Genomic DNA, 22,297 nt, shown 5'->3' on the forward strand with positions numbered 1-22,297 from the left:
TGAAACTGTTGAGACATAGTTGTGATTGCTGAAGGCTATCTCTGAAAAAGTGAAGTGTAGAATACCTTTGTTTTTTGAACTTATGCTTTCTTTGCTGTGTGTTTGCCCCCCCCCCCCCTCCCTCCCACAGTGCATAGGATGTTCCATTTAGTGAGTATCTTCTGTTCTGGCATAACCACAATTGCCAGAATGAAGATGTGAAATGAAAGACCAGAGAAGACAGAGAAGAATTGGCAGCCAATAGTGTGCGGAATCAGACCATGCTGCACCAGACGCGCCCCCTATGACTGCTGCTTATGAACACAGCTCCTGCTACCCTCAGCCACACATGATCAGTCCAAGTATGCAACATGATTAGTGCTACACTGTCAGTATCAAGTGTTTCATTGGACTGTGTGTATAGCAAGAAGTGTTCTGTTTTCACGTCACCTCTCACTAGCAACATTTGCTGTAAAGGAAGTTAAGTACTGTCAGTTTGCTTTCTGGAAATAAAACTACTAATGTTATTTGTTTGAAATTGTTGTATAGCATTCTGAAAACACTGCATCCCGTGGGCACCCTATTAGCAACGAGTGAGCAAGACCCCACAACTGGCGATGAGTCTTTTCACTGAACTACATGCCTGCAGTCTATAGACTTGTGTTCTTTTTTATGTCCAGACACCTTAATTCTCTTTTGTCTTTACTTTGCAGGGGCGCTCTCTTTGCTTTACCTATTTTGAGTCATTTTTGCTGATCAATGTTTCCACATGGGCACTGCAGAACATTTCTTTGATTTTGTCATAATTTTTGCCTTGTATATTTTTTACATTTGTGTCTTCCACAACACCACATAGCACAATTCAGGTGTTGTCTACCTGAAGTAATAGTGTCAGATAATTGACCTCAGTTCACTTCACATGAATTTCAAACATCGTGTGAATACAATGGCATACTGCATCTAACTAGTGCACCGTTCCATCCACAGTCAAACAGTGAAGCGGAACATTTTGTCAGAACATTCAAGCAGCAGATGGCCAAAATTCACTCTGCACATACCAGGAATCAAGCCTTGCAACTGTTTTTCACCTCATACCATTCGCATCCACGAGATGGACCACTGCCAGCAGAATTGCTTCACAGCTGCCGCCATTGCATACTGCTCCACCTGATACATGCTCCTTAGCAGCTGGTGCTACTGGAAGGCCACAAGTAGCACTTCATGCCACATGATATTGTCTTTTACAAAGTTTTTTGTGGCAGCAGACAGTGGGTGTGAGGTGAGATCATCTGTCGAAGAGGCACTAGCATGTATCATGTTTCAGGTCCGGATGGTTTGCAGTGCTGCAATCAAACTCAACTTTGCCTCTGTCATGTATGTTACGATCTTTCAGTTTCTTTTTCCCTGAGATTCACAGGTCCAGATGAAAGTACAAATGCAGCTGCTGCTGGAGGGTGTCATCATGACACTGTAGGACAAACAGATGGAGACAGAACCTTTGCCTCCTCCACCTCCTCTCATCCTACCCATGGAGCTGGACCTGCCTGCACTGCAGCAGTTGCTGCCATGTTCATCTGATTCATGGCAGCAGGAGGTGGACATGTACCCTTCTTATCATTTTCTGGGGGATGTTTTCGCTAGAGCGCAGGCCAGATGGTGGGGTATGGCTGGAAGCTGGTAGTCCCCTGCACCTACAGCTTCCTGCCCCTCAGAGAGTTCGTCCTCCTGCAGACCCCACCATTGTCACATGCCGTACATGATGACAGTCTGTCACTTTCGCAGAAGGGGGGGGGGGGCATGTTCTGGCATAACCACAAATGCTGGAATGAAGATGTGAAGCAAAAGACCAGAGAAGGCATTGAAGAATCAGCGAGCAATGGTGCACAGAATCAGACCAAGCCATGCCAGGCACACCCCCTACAACAGCTGTATAAGAACACAGCTCCTGCTGGCCTTGGCTGCATATGATCAGCACAAGTCTTGAATGTGTTTAGTGCAATGCTGTCAGTATCAAGTGTTTCCTTGGACTCTGTGCATAGCAAGTACTGTTCTGTTTTCACATGGCCTCTCTTTAGTGACATTTGCTGTATAGAATGTTAAGTACTGTCCGTTTGCTTTCTGGAAATAAAACTACTAATGTTATTTATTTCAAATTATTGTATAGCATTCTGAGAATGCTGCATCCTGGAGGCACCTTATTAGCAATGAGTGGGCAAGACTCACATCTTCTTTCTTGTGTGACATGTCTTCAGTTGCGATTTAATACAGTGTGTGCCTTTAAGGTCACTCTTGCTTTATTATGGATGAAGTGGTGAGCTCCAAGAAGGTCATAAACAATCAAGAATGCATTAAACATGAGGATACACAGCTGGATACTTGGTATGATGCCTTGTTAGAATAGTAATTGTGCAATTTGGAGGAAGTGACTTCCATTCCTCGAATAGCAACAAATACTGGACAAGTACTCCACATAATGGAGATGTTGGGTCACAGACAGGCACAACAACAAGACATCTAAATAAGTAAGTGTTTGGCCAAAGGACCTTCTTCTGAATTAGACAACATATGTTCATGCAAACACAACTCATACAACAAACAAGACAACTGTCTCTGGCTGCCAAGGCCAGACTGCACATAACAGAGCAGGCAGGGACGGGGGACGGTAATGTGCTACTTCTGGGAGCATACAGGGATGAGGTGCAGCTAGGTGCAGTAGGGAGGTTAGATGGAGGGTGGCAGGTGGGGAGGGGGGGGGGGAGGGGGGGGGGTAGAAAATGGAGAGAAATAGAAAGACTGTAGGTGAATTAGTGGAGTAAGAGGCTGTGCAGTGCTGGAGTGGGAACAGGGAAAGAAGTAGGTGTGTGAAGGACAGTGACTACCTAAGGTTGAGGTCAGGGGCTCACGCGAACATTGGATATATTTTAAGGAGAGTTCCCATCTGCACAGTTTAAAATAACTAGTGTTGTAGGGAAAGATCCAGATGGCACAGGCTGTGAAGCAGCCATTGAAATGAAGAACACTATGTTGGGCAGTGTGCTCAGCAACAGAGTGGTCCAGCTGTTTCTTGGTCACAGTTTGTCTGTGGACATTCATGCGAAAACTCTACTTGTTGTTTGTCACGCCCATGTAGAATGCAGCACAGTGGTTGCAGCTTAGTTTGTAGGCCACATGACTAATCCCACACATAGCCCTGCTTTTGATGGGATAGGTGATACTTGTGACAGAACTGGAATAGGTGGTGGTGGGAGGATGTTTGAGAGATGTTTGAGACAGGTCTTGCATCTATGTCTATTACAGGGACATGAGACATGAAGCAAGGGGCTGGAAGTAGGGGTTGAGAAGGGATGGACAAGGATATTGAGCAGGTTCACTGGGTGGCAGAATACAACTGTGTCGGAAGGGGTGGGAAGGAGAGTGGGTAGGACATGCCTCATTTTATGGCACAACAACACATAGTGGAAACTCTGCCAGAGAACGTAATTCAATTGTTCCAGTTGTGGGTGATACTGAGTCATGAGAAGAGTGTTCCTCTGTGTCCAGACAGTGGGACTTGGGAGATGGTGGATGTCTGGAGAGATAATGCATGGGAGATATCTTTCTGTACAAAGTTGGGAGGGTAATTACAGTCTGTGAAGGCCTCAGCAAGACCCTTTGTTGTATTTTGAGAGGGACTGCTCATCACTACACATGTGACTGCTGTAGGTGGCTAGGCTGTATGAAAGGGACTTCGTGGTATGAAATAGGCAGCAGCTGTTGAAGTGGAGGTATTTCTGGTGGTTGGTAGATTGGATGTGGATAAAAGTATTGATGTAGCCATCTTTGAGGTGGAGGTCAACATCGATGAAGGTGGCTTCATGGGTTGAGCAGGAACCAGGTAAAGTGATTGGGTAAAAGGTATTGAGGGTCTGGAGAAATGTGGATAGTGTGTCCTCAATATTGTACCAGCCTTGAAAGATGTCATCAATGAATTTGAGCCAGGTGAGGGTATGGGTTTCTGGGTGGTTAGGAAGGATTCCTCTAGCTGGTCCATGAATAGGTTGGCAGACTATGCTGCCATATGGTTGCCCATTGCCATATCCTGGATTTATTTGTAGGAGAAGTAATTGTGGGTGAGGATGTAGATTGTCATGGTGATCATGAAAGAGATTGTAGGGTTGGAATATATCAAGCATTGGGAAAAGTAATGTTCAATAGCATCAAGGCCAGAGGCACTGGGGATGTCAGTGTAAATGGAGGTGGAATCTGTAGTGATAAGTAGGACAACATGTGGTAAAGATACAGGAAATGGAGGAAATGGTTGGTGTCTTTTATGCAGAAAGGTAGGATGTGGGGAGTGGGTAACAAGCTAAAGATGCTGATCTACAAGAGCAGAGATTCTCTCAGTGGGAGCACAGTCACTGGTTAGAATGGGACATCCTTTGTGGTTGGTTTTATGGACTTTAGTAAACATGTAGAAAATAGGAGTGCAGGGAGTGGTAGGGGTGAGGAGAGAGAGAGAGAGACTGCAGGCAGAGGTTCTGGAATGAGTCCGAGGATTTGAGGAGAGATTCAATATCTGCTAGATTTCTGGAATGGGATCACTGTGGTTGGGTTTGTAGGCGGACAAATTTGACAGCTGGCAAGAGTCTTACCACCAGGTAATCCTTGTGGTACAAAATAACAATGGTGGAGGTTTAGTCAGCATGTATGATTATGAAGTCAGGATCAGTTTTTAGGTGGTGGATTATAGTTCTTTCTGTAGATGTAAAGTTAGCTTGCATATTGAGGGATTTGAGAAATGAAGCAGATTTTGAGGTTAAGAAATTCTGTAAAGTTAACAGAGGGTGATTTGGGAGCAGTGTGGGTGGATCATGGTTAGGTGGAGGGGAGAAGTCAAGCAGGGTTCAATATTGGTTGTGGGCTAAGTATTTTTGGTCAGGTTGGTGGTGAAAAAGTCCTTCTGAAACAAAGACCAGGAGAAGGAGGCTTTAATAAGGCAAGAATGCTTCCTCCTTCCCTATCTTCACATTAAAATCACCTGTGATTAATTTTGTATTGTACGAGGAGAACTCATCCCACAGTTGATCTATTTTTTCACAAAAGTTGTCTTTAACAACCTCTTCAGTGTCCTCAGTTGGTCCATGTTTATTAATTACTACTAGTCTATTCCACCTGCTGGACAACACTATAACTGACAGTCGGTCACTAATGAACCTTATATCTCTGATTGTGTGAAGCACTTTTCTCTTTACTGCGAAACCTGTTCCAAAACCGTGAGCTTCTGCACCTCCATAGAAAAATATATAGTTACCCCTCTTTATGCTACCCTCACCCTGCCACTGAGTTTCTTGAATAGCTGTAATGTCTACATCATATCTATCTAATTCGTCTAATAATGTCTGGAACATTCCTGACCTGTTCAGACTTTTAACATTTCATGTTCCCAACCTGAGAGGATGCTTTTGAAGAATATGCTTCCATCTGTTTCTGTATTGTTAGATTTTCTCCCTTGTTAAACAATCCCATGTGTCTCCTTTCTTTTCAAAGTCTTCTTTAATTTTGTCAAGTCAGCTCTTTCTTGGCATCCAATAGTGTTTATACTGACACCTTCCTTTGCACATAATGATGATGAATTTTGTTAGACTGCATCGATTTCACTTGATCAAATCATCTCAGTTGCACTGTACACAGACTGTCCTTGATGGTCACTTTTACTTTCAGTTTCTTCGTATGTATTCATTTCTGATATTTTCTCTTTTTGTACTTTGTTAAAGAAATGTAAACAATATCATTTCTTTGTAAGAATGTCAATCTAGCATTCGACAAACTGAATCTGTCCTTTACACTTTCTGCTACAGCACAGTGTGCCTCTTTGTTATGGCACAGGGCATCACTGATTAGGGTGCCCCATAGTTGTGGCAGCTATGAGTTGGTCCCTAGAGATCAGTTGGTAGGAGGCAGTGAGTCAGTAACCCTCAGGTCACACCCAGAGCCTTCACGTGAACATGACGCAAATATGTATGAGAGCACAACTGTCAGAATGGCATTAAAAATATTAATGTGTCAATTATTAAACATTTAATGTTGAAAAGGCAACTGTACAGAAAAAGAAAGATAATGGCTGACTCATTTTATATAAGGAATGATGAGTATATGCAAGTGTAATGTGGGTGTGGCTAGAAACTGTGTTAAAATGATTTGCAGTGAAGGAGCAAATAGAATCAAGTGTTCCATAAAAGTGTCTTAGCTAATTTACAACCTAAACCTGTTTCATAACTTTTGGATGGGATTGTTTGTATTCATGTGAACAGAGTAGGTATGGTATGTGTTGTAGACTACATGGTTGAGCAAGTAATTACTGATGTATGAACCTTGGGATTAAGTTTGCCTCTCAAGAAACTGGCTAATCTAGGTGTCTGATGTCCTTAACAATATCAGCCAGCCACACTGAAATATTTCCAGCAACTGATATAGAAAAGGAGGGGGCAGCCTACATAGTTGACTTATGTATCTTTTTGTTACAAAACAAACAATGGAAAATCCAGGATGGAATGTAAGAGTATTATGAAAAGGATAGTTGATACTCACCATACAGCAGAGATACTGCGTCACAGATAGGTACAGCAAAAGGATCATCAGAAAGGAAGTGTTCAACCTTTGCAACCAGACTCTTGTGATCATGTGTGTGTGTGTGTGTGTGTGTGTGTGTGTGTGTGTGTGTGTGTGTTTTGTCTATTTCCAATAAATACCTTGTTGGCTGAAGGCTCACTTTCTGACAGTCTTCTGTTGTGCCTAACTGTGATTCAGCATCTCCACTATACGGTGAGTTGCAAATATCCTTTTCATAATTTTGTTATAAAACAGTTTTCCAGACTACTGAACATGAAAAGAGGAAGGAAAGTTTTGAAATGTTATGTTTAGCTCTTAAAGTATCATCCTCCTTCCAGACAAGCCTTTGTACTAGAGTGAAGAATTTTGATCCTTTGTTTACCCTGTTCTGAACCTCAAAACTGGTTCTCCCATCACTGGCCACAACACTACAAAGATATATGAAATTTTTTGCATTCTTAATTTTCTTCCCTTCCAAACATAGGATACAAGTGAGTACTCAGTTCATTTGTACTGCCACTGTCTTGTTCTTACCAACCGTCAACCCAAACCCCATTGATCCAATTTCTCTGTACTGCCATGTTAGTTTTACCCCAAATGGCAATATCATTCACAAACAAGAAAATTTATGTCTTCTTTTGCACTTTTTATGTTCTTTGTTATGGTATACATGAGTGAGAGAAGAGTAATGGTGAAAGGTAACTGCACTGTTGCCCATTTCTCTTTGTTCTAAGCCATTTTGACTTTATATGTACTATTTGTACAATTCTCTCATAACTATCATATAACGTAAGAATTTTTGTAATTAGATATTTGAGAACTTTCCATGTTTCCAAGCAGTCTCATATTTTATACCTTGACACACTGTGTGTGCCTTCTCTAAATCTATAAACACTATTATCAGGTCTTCTCATCTCTTCCAATTTTTTTTTTTTTTTTTTTTTTTTTTTTTTTTTTTTTTGTGCAAAAATATAGTCAAATATTCCTCTTTTAATTCTAAGTCTACTCTGTTCTTCTAAGATAATTCTCAACAACAGCTCAAAAATCATTTCAAGATCATTAGGCTCTGTGGCAATAAGGTGATTCCTCTATAGTTGGTACACCTATTCCTGTTACCTTCTTAAATTTTGGTGTTATAATTCCATTATTTCACTCACTGGGTACCTCATTTTCTTTCCATATTACTCTCAGAATTCTGTGCAACTAAGGTGTTTCATTGATCCCCACATCTCTTATCACATCTACAGTTTACTGATCATCTCCAGGAGACTTAGAGCAATTTTTGTTTCTGTGCAGGTATTTGGTGATTTATCTGCCTTGAGTATATCAGTGACTTGGGGTTCATTGTCATTACTCATCCGTTAAACAATTTTTCAAGTAAATCTTCATCTCTGTTGTTGTTTCTTTCATGATTCTGATCACTGTTTTCTCTTTCTATTACCCTTATCTCTTCTCTTTCTTATTTCATACTTTTCAGTAAGCCATAAGGTATTTTTTTATTTCTCCTACTGTCTACTTTGTTTCTGAGTGAAAGCATCCTGTCCTTCTCTTTTTCTTCACTCATGCGCCTTTTAACATGGAGTTTCTTATCTCTGAAGTCCTTCTTAAGTCTCAATATTTGTATTTCATCCTGTGGCACAAAGCCATTTATTTGACTTTGTTTGTCTATATCTCCTTTTTCTCTTTGCCATAATTTGGTTCTTAACAACATTTTTACTATTTTGTTCAACCAATTTGTTTCTTTTTCATTAATTTCACTTTTGGTTGGCCACATAATATGCTAGCACATCTGAATATTGACGCTTTTAATAAATTCCATTCTTCTGAGAAATTTTGTCTCAGTTTTTGTCACTTTTTGCCCCATGAAATTCTAAAAGCTCTCCAATTTTCATCATCTTTCAACCACCACTCCTTTCTTATTGGCCTTATCCTTGTTAAAGTTGTATATTTCACCACACAATTTACATGTGGTATTAGAAGCCCAAGGTCAGAGTCCAAACATTCACTTTCTGAAGAATGTATTCTTTATGAAAAAAACTAACAATGGAAACTTCAGGTTCAAATTCACAAATGTAAGGGAAAGATACATTGCTACTTACTGTGAAGCCAACACACTAAGTTGGAGATAGGCACAACTTTTTACACAAGCAAGCATGCCACATCACTTCAACCTCCAGCAGCTTGGTCCAGAATGCATTCCAGTATGAGCTGCTGGAGATGGCAGTGATGTGTGCTTGAGGTGTGCTTGCCTACGTGAATGAATGGGTATGTGTTTCTCTTTCTTTTTCTGGTGAAGGCTGTGGCCAAAACCTAATGTGTAAATGTTTTAGTTGTGCCTATCTGCAACTTAATGTGTCATCTTTACAGTAAGTAGCAATCAGTCTTTCCTTACATTGTTGATTGCCTTATGAAAAGTTTATTTCTCAGGCAAAAATGATATAACATGCCCTAAGTATATTTAGGTACTTTAAGAACAAGAGCAGAATTAATGGTAATTAATTTGACTTGGTTTTGCTATAATTAACTACAGTTCTACACACTTATGATACTTCGGCAACTACTTTTAATTATGTCAACAAAAATTATCTATCACTGCATTATTACTGTTATACAATCTTGTGTTATTTGGCAAGTAATTTGACTTGTTTAGCTGTAATAAATTAACTATAGTTCTACACAATTGTGCTAATCATGACAATGCATTTTACTTAAATTAGCAAAAACTATCTATGGCTACATTATAAGTGTTCTATGCACTTGCGTTATTTTGCTCAGTGGTGCTTGTGGTGCCTCTTTTGCACATTCCCTCTTCCTCATCACAGTAACTGTGTGCGGCATCCTAAGAAAAGTGTAAACATCGGCTTTTTAATACAATATTAAAAAATCCTGCTTTCAGGATTAACAATGTAAAAGTAAAAGTTAGGTTGAGGCACAAGACCATGACAAGGCATTGGTATGATTGTGGGCAGAGTACAGACTTTTGTTGCTAAAGGGGGAAGATAGTGATCCCATCGCTCAGCCACTTTTTACCCTAGGGAGATCCCTAGTACCCATTTGACAAAAGGCTGTGTGGACTTTGGACTTTCCTAGAAGGATTTAAGTGAAGCAATATCACCAACCCTATCTAGGATTGAACCCTAGACTTTCAAGTCAGGAGTCTAGTACTCTACCTACTAGGCCATCATGGCCAAAAAGATTAACTATACACTACACTTAAATATATGTGTCATGACACTGCAACAAAATAATAAGAAAACATTTTAATGATTCATTAACATATTCCAGTATAAATTCTTTCACTAATATTATCTTTGATGGATACAAATATTTTTCCAGTATGTTTTGCCTGTTTACTGAAACAAAATTTTCAATTCTTGATTGATGAATTATGCCTTTTAAAACAGTTTTACTGTCAATAAATGTTCTGCTAACCTACAGTTCAATACATCCTGAGTATCTCAGGAAGAATGGTCAGTATTCAGGGATATAACAGGAATGCCCATCTGAAGCAAAAACCTTCACTGGGCATTTAGCCTATTCTGAATGATTCCAGAGATAGAACACATTTAATGTACATTTGTTTCTGGGAAAGTGGTGTGCACTTATGTGTCATACCCACATAAACCTTGATATTTTACTCTAGCCCAATATACCTCATTGCCTTCAACTTCTTTGTTTACAATGGCTTTCTGTCATTAAACTTACCCTTTGAATATGTAGTTGTCTGTGGTGTGTTGTGAGTGGTGTAATGTGTGGGATTTGGGGTGTATCAGCAAGAAGTATCAGTTAACTGTGTTTATACAAGCACTGGTTAAAATGCTACACACCTACACTAATAAATATGTGCAAATATCATGTAGATGTACAGATTCAGTGATGTTGATGCACCTTCTACTGTTGGAGGATACCACCACCATTCTCCACATGTTGAATTCTTGATCGTAGAGTACTCATCTAAGTTTTCAGCTCATTGCATGAACCAGGTATTCATCCAAGTTCCTGCTCTTCCTCTGAACATGTAGTACAGTAGCCTGTGGGGAACAGCAACACATTGTTTATATGGTGCAGTTCAACTACCAGTTCATGGTGACTTTCGGAATTTATTAATGTCCAATTAACATGTATATTTTGAACACTGCATGCAAAAACTTGTACCCATTTCATATATAGTTTATCCACAATCTTCATATTGGTGACAATGCCACATGACTTCAATTTTGTCACTGGTTCAATGACTGTTACCATTTGCTTCTGGTAATACTATTCACTGATGAAGCCCCTTTTACATGGCATGCAATTGACAACACATGTAATAATCTTTTTTTAATCAATGTTTGGTCCACCATGTTGGTAACATATTGATAGTCCCAGTCATTTTAGAAGAGCAAATAACAGGATAGATTTACTACCATTTTTTGAAAAATTTGTTTGTTGAATACCTTGTTGAACAACTTTGGCCACATGAACTGCAACGTACTTCCAACATGACAGAGCCCCTGCACATTTACCTGATGTGTGAGGAAACATCTCAACTGCACATAGCCTAATCTCTTGATTGGTTATAGTAGTACAATAAATATCCAACAAGATCTCCACACCTTGCACTATTAGACTATTATTAATAGTCTGAGTTGCACCGACAAAAGCTGATATGCAAGATGAACTGCTTGGACACATCATAGATGCTGTTGCCCTTGTTAGAGAATGTGCAGAAGCACCCAGACAAGCAACACAACATGTTCTCCCGAGAGTGCACAAATGCACTGAAGTTGACAGTGAGATATTCAAACATTTATTGTGAACTGCACAACAGCTGTAATATGATAAATATGATAATGCTTAGAGATGAATATGTTAAAAATGTATTTCTCAGTTCATTCTTTGTAAAATGCATGTTATAACATTTATTAACTATTGCCCATGTGTAAATCTGACAATGTGTTGAATAACACACAAAATAAAATAACAATGTACATTAAATGTGTTCTAACTTAGCAAGCATTCAGGATATGAAATATGTCCATATGAAGTTTTAGCTTCAAAATATTTCACAAATAAAAAGTTAAAGTACAGAAAGTTAACAATGGTGTAATAAAAATAAGGAAAGGTTAGTTTGCTCTCACCAAATAGAGGGTGCAGTGAGCCACAGACAGGCACGATGAAGAAGACTGCTGAAATATTAAATCTTTCAGACTAAGTCCTTCTACAGTAAATACAGGGTGTTTCAAAAATGACCGGTATATTTGAAACGGCAATAAAAACTAAACAAGCAGCGATAGAAATACACCATTTGTTGCAATATGCTTGGGACAACAGTACATTTTCAGGCGGACAAACTTTTGAAATTACAGTAGTTACAATTTTCAACAACAGATGGCGCTGCAAGTGATGTGAAAGATATAGAAGACTACGCAGTCTGTGGGTGCGCCATTCTGTACGTCGTCTTTCTGCTGTAAGAGTGTGCTGTTCACAACGTGCAAGTGTGCTGTGGACAACATAGTTTATTCCTTAGAACAGAGGATTTTTCTGGTGTTGGAATTCCACCGCCTAGAACACAGTGTTGTTGCAACAAGACGAAGTTTTCAACGGAGGTTTAACGTAACCAAAGGACCGAAAAGCGATACAATAAAGGATCTGTTTGAAAAATTTCAATGGACTGGGAACGTGACGGATGAACATGCTGGAAAGGTAGGGCGACCGCGTACGGCAACCACAGAGGGCAACGCGCAGCTAGTGCAGCAGGTGATCCAACAGCGGCCTCGGTTTTCTATTCGCCGTGTTGCAGCTGCGGTCCAAATGACGCCAATGTCCACGTATCGTCTCATGCGCCAGAGTTTACACCTCTATCCATACAAAATTCAAACGCAGCAACCCCTCAGCGCTGCTACCATTGCTGCACGAGAGACATTCGCTAACGATGTAGTGCACAGGATTCATGACAGCGATATGCATGTGGGCAGCATTTGGTTTACTGACGAAGCTTATTTTTACCTGGACGGCTTCGTCAATAAACAGAACTGGCGCATATGGGGAACCGAAAAGCCCCATATTGCAGTCCCATCATCCCTGCATCCTCAAAAAGTACTGGTCTGGGCCGCCATTTCTTCCAAAGGAATCATTGGCCCATTTCTCAGATCCGAAACGATTACTGCATCACACTATCTGGACATTCTTCATGAATTTGTGGCGGTACAAACTGCCTTAGACGACACTGCGAACACCTCATGGTTTATGCGAGATGGTGCCCGGCCACATCGCACGGCCGATGTCTTTAATTTCCTGAATGAATATTTCGATGATCGTCTGATTGATTTGGGCAAACATACAGGAGGCAGTGTGGATTGGCCTCCCTATTCTCCAGACATGAACCCCTGTGACTTCTTTCTGTGGGGACACTTGAAAGACCAGGTGTACCGCCAGAATCCAGAAACAATTGAACAGCTGAAGCAGTACATCTCATCTGCATGTGAAGCCATTCCACCAGACACGTTGTCAAAGGTTTCAGGTAATTTCATTCAGAGACTACGCCATATTATTGCTACGCATGGTGATTATGTGGAAAATATCGTACTATAGAGTTTCCCAGACCGCAGCGCCATCTGTTGTTGACAATTGTAACTACTGTAATTTCGAAAGTTTGTCTGCCTGAAAATGTACTGTTGTCCCAAGCATATTGCAACAAACGGTGTATTTCTATCGCTGCTCATTTAGTTTGTATTGCCGTTTCAAATATACCGGTCATTTTTGAAAGACCCTGTAAATAAATAAATAAAAATAAAATAAAATAAAAATACACATTCACACATGCAAAATTCACACACACACACACACACACACACACACACACACACACACACACACACACACACACACACACACACACAAATGCCTGCTGTCATAGAGTGCTAGAGCCTGACTGACTGTGACGGAACAGCAACCAATTAATGAGTGGCGCATGTAAGGAGATGACATGAGGTAGCCGGGGGAGGGGGGGAGGGATATCAGGGTACAAATGGGGAATATGGTAGTGCTACCTGGCGGAGTGTTCACAGACTTGGTGTTGGCAAGATAAGGCTGTTAGCAGCAATGTTAGAAGGCTGTGGTAGGGAGGAGGCAGGGAGGTGGAGGGAGAGGACAGAAGTTGAGAAAGTGAAAAGACTTGTAGCTGTGTCAGCAGCAGATACAACATGTGTAGTACTGGAGTGTGAACAGGGAAGAGGAGAGATAGGTGGGAAACATAAACTAGCATAAGTTTACAGTTTACATCAGGGGGGGGGGGGGGGGGTGTTACAGGAATGGAAGACATGGAAACCTATCCTGCCAAAGTATTTACAAGTCCTTTCCCCTCCTCTTCTCGCCCTCCAACATATCCTTTGTTCCCACAACCTCCATGGCCTAAACCTTCACTAGTTCCTGTTCCTGTCCCCCACCTACCTATTCCCCTCCTGGCTCCCATTCAGATGCTTCACATGTGAACTATCCTGCCAATGCTGCCACAATCGTTTCCCTCTTTTTACCTATCTCTCTATCTCTCTCTCTCTCTCTCTCTCTCTCTCTCCCCCTCCCTCCCTCCCCAGCACAGCCTTCTGACACTACTCCTCAGTGCTCGTAACAGCCTTATCCTGTCCCTCCACCAAGTCCATGCATGCTCCACCAGGCGGCACAAGCATCTTTCTCCATTCCTCCATTCGTACCCTGTTATCCCTCCCCTTCCCCAACCTCATGGTTCCTCCTTACCCAACTACCCATCCTGGATTGCTGATCTGTTAGACACAGTCAGGCTCTAGCATCCTGAGGTAGTGGTCACATGTGTGTGAGTTGTGTAAATGTGTGTGTTTTCTACTGCAGAAAATGGTCCCTGTCTGAAAACTTTAATATTTTGCAAGTTTTTTTTTGTGATGCCTGTCTGAGACTCAATGACTTCTTTATAAGTTGAGTAGTAATTTATCCATTCTGTATTCTTGTTATGAACAAAAGTTTGGTAGCTTCACTCATTTTTCTTGTAAAACTGGAAGAGGGAGGCCTTTAGTGTCATGACAAGGTAGTACATTGTTAAAGAAACCTCAGCTTTATTATAAAGAAATTTCATATTATAAAAATGATAATTACGTATGATGGTGAGAGAATAATTAGTTTTATTGTTTCTAAATTATTTGCAAACTGATGGTACAATTTATCACACAAATCTGAAAACTTAAATATGTCAGCATTTCCATATATGAAATTGTGAATTATTTCAAGTTACTTGTCTGAGTTGTCAGACATAATCAAAATAATTATATATGAAAATAAATTAGTGCATTATAAATCAAATAGAAAGAAACTTCCACATGGGAAATATATATTAAAAACAAAGATTCCAAGACCTTACCAAGTGGGAAAGCGCCGGTAGACAGGCACAATAAATAAAACACACAAACACACACACAAAATTTCTAGCTTTCACAACTGAAGGTCGCTTCTTCAGGAAAGAGGGAAGGAGAAGGAAAGACGAAAGGATGTGGGTTTTAAGGGAGAGGGTAAGGAGTCATTCCAGTCCCGGGAGCAGAAAGACTTACCTTAGGGGGAAAAAAGGACAGGTGTACACTCGCACACGCACACATATCCATCCACACATACACAGACACAAGCAGACATTTAAAAAAAAAAAAAAAGTCACTCTAAAGCAACTTCTGAAGAAACAGAGACTACTGCATAATAGGTGTAAAACAAAGCATATGGATATATATAGAGAGATTCTGAATGAAATGCATTAAGGCTGTCCAGAGCATAATGCATGAAACCTTCAATAATTACTATAGCAGAATGTTGTCAAATAATATTTTACAGAACCTAAAGAAATTCTTGTCATATTAAAGGCTGTTAATGGCACCGAAGTTAGTGTCCACTCACTTGTGGATGAGACAGGAACTGAAATTGATGGTAGCAAAGCAAAAGCTGAAGTGCTAAGTTCCAGTTTGAATCATTCCTCTATAAAGGAAAACCCAGAAGAATTGCTCCAATTTGATCCTTGTACAACTGAAAACATACGTGAAATAAGTGTTAGTGACATTGGTGTTGAGAAACTGCTGCTATCATTAAAATTTAACAGATCTTCAGGGCCTGATGGAATCCATAACACCTTCTATACTGAATTTGTGGCTGGGTTAGATCCCTTCCAACTGCAACCTATCATAGATTGCTTGAACAAAGAACTGTGTGGTAGTTGGAAAAAAGCAGAGGACACATTCATTTACAAGGAGAGTAGTAGAAGTGATACACAAAAATACCATCCAATATCCCTGACATTAACTTGTTTTACAGTCTTAGCACATACTATCATCAAAACTTTAATTAGATACCTTTACAAAATGACCTCCTCCATGCCACCTGGCATGGATTCCGAAAATATCAATCATATGAAACACAACTCACATTTTTTGCCCAAAAAACATTTGACTTAGTACTGCAACTACATTTACTATCAAAAGTACAATCATATGGGGTATCATCTGAAATTTGTGACTGGATTTCAGAATTTTTGGGAGGGAGTACTCAGCTTATTATCTTGGATAGACAGTCATAAACAGATATAGTTGTAACTTTGGGTGTGCCCTGAGGAACTGTGTTGGGTCCCATACTGTTCGGGTTTTAATCTTCTATTAATGAGCTTGCAGTCAATATTAATAGTAACCTCAGACATTTTTGCACATGCTCCAGTTATCTGTAATGAAGTACTGTCTGAAAGAACCTTCTTAAATATTCAGTCATTTCTTTATAAGATTTCAAAGTAGTGCAAAGATTGGCAGCTTGCTTTAAATGTTCAGAAAAATAAAACAGTGCACTTCACAATACAAGCATAGAATCCTATGCTTAATACCAATGAGTCACACAACTGTAAATCTTTAACTGATGCAAACACCTGGGTGTAACACTTTGTGGGGATATAAAATGAAATGATCACTTAGGTTCTGTTGTGGGTAATGCATGTGGTAAACTTCAGTTAAATGATAGAATAGTGGGGAAATACAATCAGCACTCACAGGAGACTGTCAACAAATCATTTGTGTGACCCATCTCAGAATATTGCTCAAGTGTGTGGGACCCATACCAAATAGAACTAATAGCAGGTATTGAGTGTATACAATGAAGGGCAGCACCAATGGTCATAAGTTTGTTTGATCTGTGAGAGAGTGACACAGAGATGCTGAAGAAACTGAACTGGCAGACTCTCAAAGATGTAGATGGATGTAAGCTATCCTGAGAGAGCCTGATCACAAGAACCAGCTTTAGATTATGATTCTAGGAATACATTACAACTCTGTACATATTGCTCCGGAAGGGATCTTGGGGACGAGATACGATTCATTATAGCACACATGGAGGCATTTAAACAATCGATCTTCCTGTGTTTCATATGTGAATGGAATGGAGAAAAACCCAATAACTGGTGCAGTTGGACTTCTACCATACACTTCAGAGTGTTTTTCAGAATATGTATGCAGATTTAGCAAGTAACCATGATGTGGTCATTTAGTGTTCAGTCTGTGAATAAAATATTCTTTGACCTTTGAAGCCAGAAAAAACTTTTTATTTCACTACTAATTGAAGCTTGTAACAACTAGACATCCAACAAAAAGAAGAAACAACTGAGTGAGCTTTGACAATACCACTGTTACATTTGAAACTCAGTCACCACTGTAATAAAATTTTACTTCTCATTAGAACATCACCGATGCATAAAATATGTTTCTCTATCAGTAGTATGCTCTTATGAAATTTATGCTTTGGGCTGAAAGTTGAACAGGGAGTTACAATCTAGGGGCTCTGATCAGGATTGTACATGCATTTTATAAGTACAGTACTTCTTTGGTTGAACAACCTTTCAGATTATCGTTGACACAAAATTACTCAAAAGCAAGTGGAAAAACATGTATTTTAAATAGATAAATTTCATCAGAAAACAACTGAAGATACATTATTTGGACTTAATTGCATACTGCATTGTATGCCTGCTGATAACATTTTTAAAATGTAAATACCAAATTTTTTAATCTTTGTGTTTATCATGAGAAGCGTGTATTTAAACAATTAACTTGTGGCAGCAGGTGGAACTTCAAACTTTTTTTCATCATCATAACAACTGTAGATGTTAAAACTGAATCAAATTTTGTGAAAGTGAAAGGTGCAGAAGGGGAAGGGGAAAGAGTCTGGATTAGATCAAAGTATGGACAGTTCAGGATCAGGAGCAAATTTTTTACTAGAACAAATCTTCTTCTTCTTCCTGAGATGTTTCTTCATTTGCAGGTTGTTCACAAAAGCCTCTTCCTATTCTCTTTTTCCCATACTCTATTGTTAAGTATTTCTTCTCACTGTACTCCTGTCAGATTCACCTGATCTCTCTACCTTGATCCTCCAATTGACTTCCTTCCAGATTTTGTTCATTTAAGAACTCCTCTTGGGAGTTTTTCTTTTCATGTGTCTGAACCATTTCAGTCTATTTCTCTCTTTGGTTTCTTTTGGGATATTGATTTGAGGCATGTTTCATGTTGTTTCAGTTCTTATCCTGTCCCTTCTCATCCTACTCAGGATTCCTTGTAGAAAGATCATCTCTGTCACTTGTATATTACTCAGAGTTATCTTTATGCAGATACAACATTCTAATCTGTTGGTGAAAACTGGTAAATAATTTTATTTGAATATCATAATTTTTGACAAATGTTTTTGAATATGTGATTATGTTTGATAAAACAATAACAAAATTTTGAGCATTGTTCTGTCCTCTCCGAAACTTCTACCTTGATGTTCCCTTTCTTATTTAGCTTAATTCCTAGATACTTGAAAGCATCTACTTCTTTTAATAATTTTTCCATTACAACTTACAACCTTTATTTTTCATTTTCCATGCTGATATTTATTTACATCAGTTTGTTTAAGCTTATTTCTGTGGCTGCTTCTTCAGTTACTCTCTACCAGGTATTTAGTCGTTCTTCCAGTTTTTCTAATTCATTTCTCCTTTCATCACATGATTTTCATATCATAGCTGTAGACCTTTGGCGAATTTTCCTTATGATGTCTATGACTATTATGCAGAGCACTATGAGAACACACTTCCTTGTTGAACCACTGTCTGTTCTAAACAATTATGATTTTTAACAATCTAATATAACACAATTCATATATTTGACATACATGTTTCTGATTCTGAGCTGCATTACTTTTGAAAATTCAATTCTATTCAGACTTTGCCATATCTCTTTGCTTCTAACAGTAAGCCTTTTGTATGTTTATCAGTGCAATTATGTCTTTCACATATTCCCATTTCTTTTCAGCTACCTGTCTAGCTGTAAGTATAGTATCTGCTGTTGATCTTCCAGGCCAGAATCCTCCTTTTCTTCACTTGTGATTCTATCTTGTCCCTGGTTTTCTGCAAAATACTCATTTCATGAGTCTTCATGCATTGGTACAGTAATGCTGTTCCTCTGTAGATCTCACAAAGCACCTAGTTACACTTATACTATCCGAAAATTACCTCGAGCAATTAAACAGAGAACCGGCTCATGAAGATAACATCTTGGACCTACTGCCAACAAACAGTCCTGAACTTTTCGACTCTGTAAGAGCAGAACAGTGATCATAAGGCCGTTGCAGCATCCCTGAATATGGAAGTTAATAGGAATATAAAAAAAGGGAGGAACATTTATCTGTTTAGCAATAGTAGAGAAGGCAGATTTCAGACTACATAACAGATCAAAATGAAAATTTCTGTTCCAACACTGACAATGTTGAGTGTTTATGGAAAAAGTTCAAGGCAATTGTAAAATGTGTTTTAGACAAGTATGTGCCGAGTAAAACTGTGAGGGATGGGAAAAACCCACCGTGGTTCAACAACAAAGTTAGGAAACTACTGCGAAAACAAAGAAAGCTTCACTGCAAGTTTAAACACAGAAAAAACCTCTCAGACAAACAGAAGCTAAACAATTGCAAAGTTAGCGTAAGGAGGGCTATGCATGAAGTGTTCAGTGAATTCGAGGTAAAATTCTATGTACCGACTTGACGGAAAATCCTAGGAAGTTCTGGTCTTACGTTAAATCAGTAAGTGGATCGAAACAGCATATCCAGACACTCCGGGATGATGATGGCATTGAAACAGAGGATGACACACGTAAAGCTGAAATACTAAACACCTTTTTCCAAAGCTGTTTCACAGAGGAAGACCGCTCTGCAGTTCCTTCTCCTCGGACAAACGAAAAAATGGCTGACATCGTAATAAGTGTCCAAGGAATAGAAAAGCAACTGGAACCACTCAACAGAGGAAAGTCCACTGGACCTGATGGGGTACCAATTCGATTCTACACAGAGTACACGAAAGAACTTGCCCCCCTTCTAACAGCCATGTACCGCAAGTCTCTAGAGGAGTGGAAGGTTCCAAATGATTGGAAAAGAGCACAGGTAGTCCCAGTCTTCAAGAAAGGACGTTGAGCAGATGCGCAAAACTATAGACCTATATCTCTGACGTCATTCTGTTGTAGAATTTTAGAACATGTTTTTTGCTTGAGTATCATGTCGTTTCTGGAAACCCAGAATCTACTCTGTAGGAATCAACATGGATTCTGGAAACAGCAGTCATATGAGACCCAACTTGCTTTATTTGTTCATGAGACCCAGAAAATATTAGATATAGGCTCCCAGGTAGATGCTATTTTCCTTGACTTCCGGAAGGCATTGGATACAGTTCCGCACTGTTGCCTGATAAACAAAGTAAGAGCCTATGGAACATCAGACCAGCTGTGTGGCTGGATTGAAGAGTTTTTAGCAAACAGATCACAGCATGTTGTTCTCAATGGAGAGATGTCTACAGACGTTAAAGTAACCTCTGGCATGCCACAGTGGAGTGTTATGAGACCATTGCTTTTCACAATATATATAAATGACCTAGTAGATAGTGTCGGATGTTCCATTCAGCTTTTCGCGGATGATGCTGTTGTATACAGAGAAGTTGCAGCATTAGAAAAATTGCAGAGAAATGCAGGAAGATCTGCAGTAGATAGGTACTTGGTGCAGAGAGTGGCAACTGACCCTTAACATAGACAAGTGTAATGTATTGCAAATACATAGAAAGAAGGATCCTTTATTGTATGATTATTTGATAGTGGAACAAACACTGGTAGCAATTACTTCTGTAAAATATCTGAGAGTATGCGTACGGAACAATTTGAAGTGGAATGACCATATAAAATTAAATGTTAGAAAGGCGGGTGCCAGGTTGAGATTCATTGGGAGAGTCATTAGAAAATGTAGTCCATCAACAAAGGTGGTGGCTTACAAAACACTCGTTCGACCTATACTTGAGTATTGCTCATCAGTGTGGGATCTGTACGAGATCGGGTTGACGGAGGAGATAGAGAAGATCCAAAGAAGAGTGGTGCATTTCATTCTTCCCGCGAACCATACGCAACTGGAACAGAAAAGGAAGGTAATGACAGTGGCATGTAAAGTGCCCTCTGCCACACACTGTTGGGTGACATGCGGAGTATAAATGTAGATGTAGATGTAGATACATAAAGGGGGCTTGTATGTGAATACCTGTCAAAAAATCAATTTTTTAATTTCTGTCTTAAAAAATTCTGTCTAGTTTTCTGAACAAGAAAAAGTTTACTTCCAGCAAAATGAATGACAGAAAGTACCATAATCAGAGGAATTTAAAAGTGGCTGCATGCACCACAATGTCCCCATGGCACACAGTCAGCTCTGTTAAAAATAAAGTTCTGCTCTCATTAGTTTTGCTTTAGTCTCTTAAGTTGGCTATCCTGCAAAAGCTTTACAGTGGCTTATCTTTCTTTTATACAGAGAGTTTAGTCATTGTTTGCTGCTCTTTTTACTCAAATATTTTGTTTACAGCAAAGTAATTGTATGTGCATCAATTTCTTATTGTGTGTATCAATTTCTTATTGCACTTGAAAGCAATCGGAAGAGTTAAGAAGGTGAGACTTACAACCATAAACATTCCTTGCCATTTCCTGTAATGGACGTTATAAAACCTACATATAGGGATCTTAGTGGCACAAGGTTATTAGAGAAATGTTTACATGTTATGACTCAAAATCCAAATGAAAGTTTCAGCAATTGTATATAAAAACGGATACCAAAAACTGTTCTAGATGGACTAAATACTTCAAAAATAGATTCACACTTAAAATTTGTTGTACCACAATTTATAAAACCACCATCTTTTCAATAGTCTGCTTTAAAGATATTAGTGTAAAGAACTTACAGGAAAAAAATAAAACTTCAAGTTGGATTTTAAGCAATGTGTACCTACGATGTACATAAATAATTTGCATGGTTTATTTCACTTGCAACAAAAAAAATACAATTAAAACAAGTGTGAGAACTAAAGCTGTGGTTCATGCATAAAAATATTCCTAAAAGATGTCTTAAAAGATGGTAAGCATTATATGGGCTTACAAATCTTATTCTTTGAGTTACACTGTTTAGAATACTGACAATTTTTTCAAGATTTTCCCTGGTATTCATGGACCAGTCCCCTTAAGATCTCTCACCCTCTTTTGCATAAATGACAAATCCACAAGAGAAGACAGCATACCTAGGTAATATATATGTCATTTTCATCTAAGTAAACAATTTGACACGGTTAGACAGTGAATTTCTGATCACAAGGGACTACTGGCTCAGACAAACTCTTACCAGTAAAATAATTCAAACATGTATGGAATATAAAATTATAAGC

At 39.2% G+C, this 22,297-nt stretch overlaps 1 protein-coding gene across 1 annotated transcript in view; it reads right to left on the reverse strand.

Moving 5' to 3' along the window:
* Window positions 1–22,297, reverse strand: part of LOC126335907 (uncharacterized) — a 115,844-nt gene that overhangs the window by 67,168 nt on the left and 26,379 nt on the right. The window contains exon 4 of the mRNA XM_049999380.1: window positions 9,325–9,406. Coding sequence (XP_049855337.1) covers window positions 9,325–9,406 — 82 coding nt within the window. The remainder of the gene's footprint in view (window positions 1–9,324; window positions 9,407–22,297) is intronic.

Source organism: Schistocerca gregaria, chromosome 2 (assembly GCF_023897955.1).
Source record: "Schistocerca gregaria isolate iqSchGreg1 chromosome 2, iqSchGreg1.2, whole genome shotgun sequence".
Classification (NCBI taxonomy): domain Eukaryota; kingdom Metazoa; phylum Arthropoda; class Insecta; order Orthoptera; family Acrididae; genus Schistocerca; species Schistocerca gregaria.